This window comes from Sapajus apella, unplaced genomic scaffold, assembly GCF_009761245.1.
Source record: "Sapajus apella isolate SASKATOON/1434 unplaced genomic scaffold, GSC_monkey_1.0 scaffold12, whole genome shotgun sequence".
NCBI lineage: Eukaryota > Metazoa > Chordata > Mammalia > Primates > Cebidae > Sapajus > Sapajus apella.
Genome location: NW_022436952.1, coordinates 2,419,909 through 2,423,110, shown reverse-complemented (window position 1 = coordinate 2,423,110; position 3,202 = coordinate 2,419,909). Strand labels below are relative to the sequence as shown.

General features: G+C 52.3%; 1 protein-coding gene across 1 annotated transcript in view; it reads right to left on the bottom strand.

Annotated features, from left to right (window-relative positions):
* Positions 1-2,437: 2,437 nt before the first annotated feature.
* The window catches only part of NT5C3B (5'-nucleotidase, cytosolic IIIB), a gene marked incomplete at its 5' end in the record, with an annotated part of 9,076 nt that continues 8,311 nt past the window's right edge, over positions 2,438-3,202 (bottom strand). Inside the window, one exon of the mRNA XM_032279298.1 lies at positions 2,438-2,916. Coding sequence (XP_032135189.1) covers positions 2,782-2,916 — 135 coding nt within the window. The remainder of the gene's footprint in view (positions 2,917-3,202) is intronic.

The following is a 3,202-nucleotide window of genomic DNA, read 5'->3' as shown; positions in this document are numbered from 1 at the left end:
GGCCTTCATTGTCTTTTGGAACAGCTTGAGGGGCTAGGGGAGGAAGTGGGGGTTGGGGGGGTTCCCTACATTTGGGAAGATAAACCAGGCTGTTTCCATGGCCTCATTAGCTCTAGACAGCGTGTCCCCAGATCAGGGGCTCCCCCTCTGGAGGTTTCCTGCCTGCCCTGGGCCTAACCTGGGGGCTTTGCTGTGGGAAGGGAGCCGTGGTCTGTGGAGGGGGTGAATGTGTAGAGGACAGAGGCCTGCAGCAGGGTGTGGAGTGATGATCCTTATCCCCTAATTGTCCCCATCGAATGGGAAAAACAAGGTCCCTGACCTCAAACTCAACCGACAAAGCTCAAGGATTAAATTAAAGCACACAGGTCAGATTATCCTTTTCCGTCAATCATTTCCAATACTATTTTCCCATCTCTTCCTGCTCCTGGCTGCCACCTGTTACCACCTGCCCATCCTTCTTGCTAGGGGAAAGGTAACTGAGTTCAGATCTCCACAGTGTCTTGTAGGAAGACTTCAGCCACCAGCCAGGCCATCTGCTCTTGCTTGCGTGGGATGACCCGGGCCTTCTGAGGATGGGTGGGGACTTGGGAAAGAAAATGACGGGACTGGACTCACAGCAAACTGCCTCCATCAGCACTTCTTGCCCAGAGTCCCCTAAGAGACCTAACTGCTCCCCATGGCCAGTGACTGACATTCTATGGCACCAAAGCATCCAAAAAGCTCCTTGATTGAAGTCTGTTTTTTTGGTTTGTTTTTTTTGAGACAGGGTCTCGATCTGTCGCCCAGGCTGGAGCACAATGGTGCTGTCTTAGCTCACTGCAATCTCTGCCTCCTGGGTTCAAGTGATTCTCCTGCCCCAGCTACTCCAGTAGCTGGGACTATAGGCAGGTGCAGTCTCACCATGCTGGCCAGGCTGGTCTCAAATTCCTGACCTCAACTGATGTGCCCACCTCAGCTTCCCAAAGTGCTGGGATTACAGCATGAGCCACTGTGCCAGCCAAGAAAGCTCCTTGATTGAAGGCTGAAAGTGGTTACTGACCCAGCCTCAGATGGTAACCACTCCCCCCTCCCAAAACCTAATGGAACAGGCCTGAAGCAGGGAAATGCAGCAAATGGCATGGACTTTGGTCAGAAACATTTGAATACTGGGTCTAGCTCCTAGCTACGGAGTTTGGGCAAGTTATTCATCCTGCCTTAGCGATCTGGCAGGGTCATTGTGAGGGTCAACTGGCAGGCACCCAAGTGCCCAGAGTAGCACCTGGCACACAATGGGACTTCAGTAACATCTCCACTACTTTCCACTACAAATCTGCAGAATGACAGAACATTCCAACAGCTAGCCAAACTCTGCAGGAAGGGGTGCCAGTGATTTCCTCTAAAGTTAAGAAAATGCTGAACTGGCTCCTTTTTTTTTTTTTTTTTTAATAGAGACAGGGTTTCACATGTTGGCCAGGTTTGTCTCAAACTGACCTCATGATCTGCCCGCCTCAACCTCCCAATTAGTTATGAGCCACTGTGCCTGGCCTTTTTCTTTTTCCTTTTTTTTTTTTTTTTTTATCGGGACAGTGATGGACTCGCTCTGTTGCCCAAGCTAGAGTGCAATGGCGCGATCTCGGCTCACTGCAACCTCTGCCTCCTGGGCTCAGGTGATTCTCTTGCCTCAGCCTCCAGAGTGGCTGGGATTATAGGGGCCTGCCACCACGCCCGGCTGATTTAGTAGAGATGGGGTTTCACTATGTTGGCCAGGCTGGTCTCGAACTTCTGATTTCATGATCCACCCGCCTTGGCCTCCCAAAGGCTGGGATTACAGGAGTGAGTCACCATGCCCCGCCTAACTGGCTCTTCTATATTTTTTCTTCGAAAAGTGCCCTAGAGAGAATCAGCTAGTTCTTGACCATCCAAGTCAACAGGGAGGGAAGAAGGGAAAGAGACTGTGAAGTCGGCCCAATAATGCAAGGCCACAGTGCACACATCACTCGTGTTTCACCACGGCCCAGCCTCCCTCAGGGCCCTGCTCTAAATTCCCCTTTTCAGGTCATCCACTTTAGTGTCCATGATCTGTAAGAGGTGGGGAAAGGAGAACCTAGGGCTCGAGGGGAAATCCACACCCACATGCGTCCCCCAGGGGAGCCCTGAAGAGGGGGCGCTCAGGGTTTCCTCAACCCCATGAATCCCAACAGAATTTCAAGTTTGATGGCTGAAGCAGAATAAAGACAAACCACTGTAGGCTAGAACATACCCTTTCAGCGCCACCCTGAACCACACCGATATAATCAGGTTGCACTCAGACGGACTCCCAGGCTGATTTGTGGCGGTTCTCAAACTGTGTTCCGTGGAGCCCCAGAAGTATCACATGATATGTGCCCCCAGGGCAAAGAGGTCCAGGTTCTACCCCCACCCACATCTTCTAAATCAAAACAGCTGGTGTTTCATTTTTAAAATTTTGATCTGTTTTACACATTACATTTGTTTGAAGAACAATTTCCCACATTTAAAAATTTTGAAAAAAAAAAAAAAAAAATCCCTGGACTAGACGATCCCTAGAGCACTGGCATGCTATGGTCCCAGGTTCACCAGGAACAGTGCTTGTGCCCTGCCACGAGATGGGGCCCCTCAAGCCTCTGGTGATGAACGCGCTCAGGGAAAGGAGGACGGAAGGGCATAGAAGGACCTGGCTGCTGCTGGCCACCCTGGCCTCTGCTCTGTGTTCACAGGCGAGCAGACTCCAGGGAGGTGCCCCCTCCTCACCATGGCCCGCAGGCCTGGCTGGAGGCTGCGCCCTCAGGGGCCTTGCATTTCCAACTGGTCCCCCTGGTGCAGGACGTGCTGTAGCAGCCCGTTGACCACATCCAGCGTCTCGTCCTTCTCCAGCACGATGTCATAGGAGTCCATGTAGCGCTCCCGCCGCTCCTCCACCTGCCCAGGGTGAGAGGAAGACACCTGAGGGTCCCCAGATGCCCTGCCCTCCGAAGCCCACTCTCAAAGCCCCTGGAGCTGGGGAGGAGGGCATTCAAGCAGCAACTCCCAGCTCCCTTTTGAGAGCCAGAGGAGTTCAAGGTTACGGGACCTGTCCTTCAGAGACAGACGAGGGATGGGCATGGGCTATCACAATTGATCCTTGGGTCAATATCAAAGGACAGTAACAAGGAATGAAAACAAAAGACCAGATGTTTCCACTTCGGGAGGCCAAGGCAGAAAGATC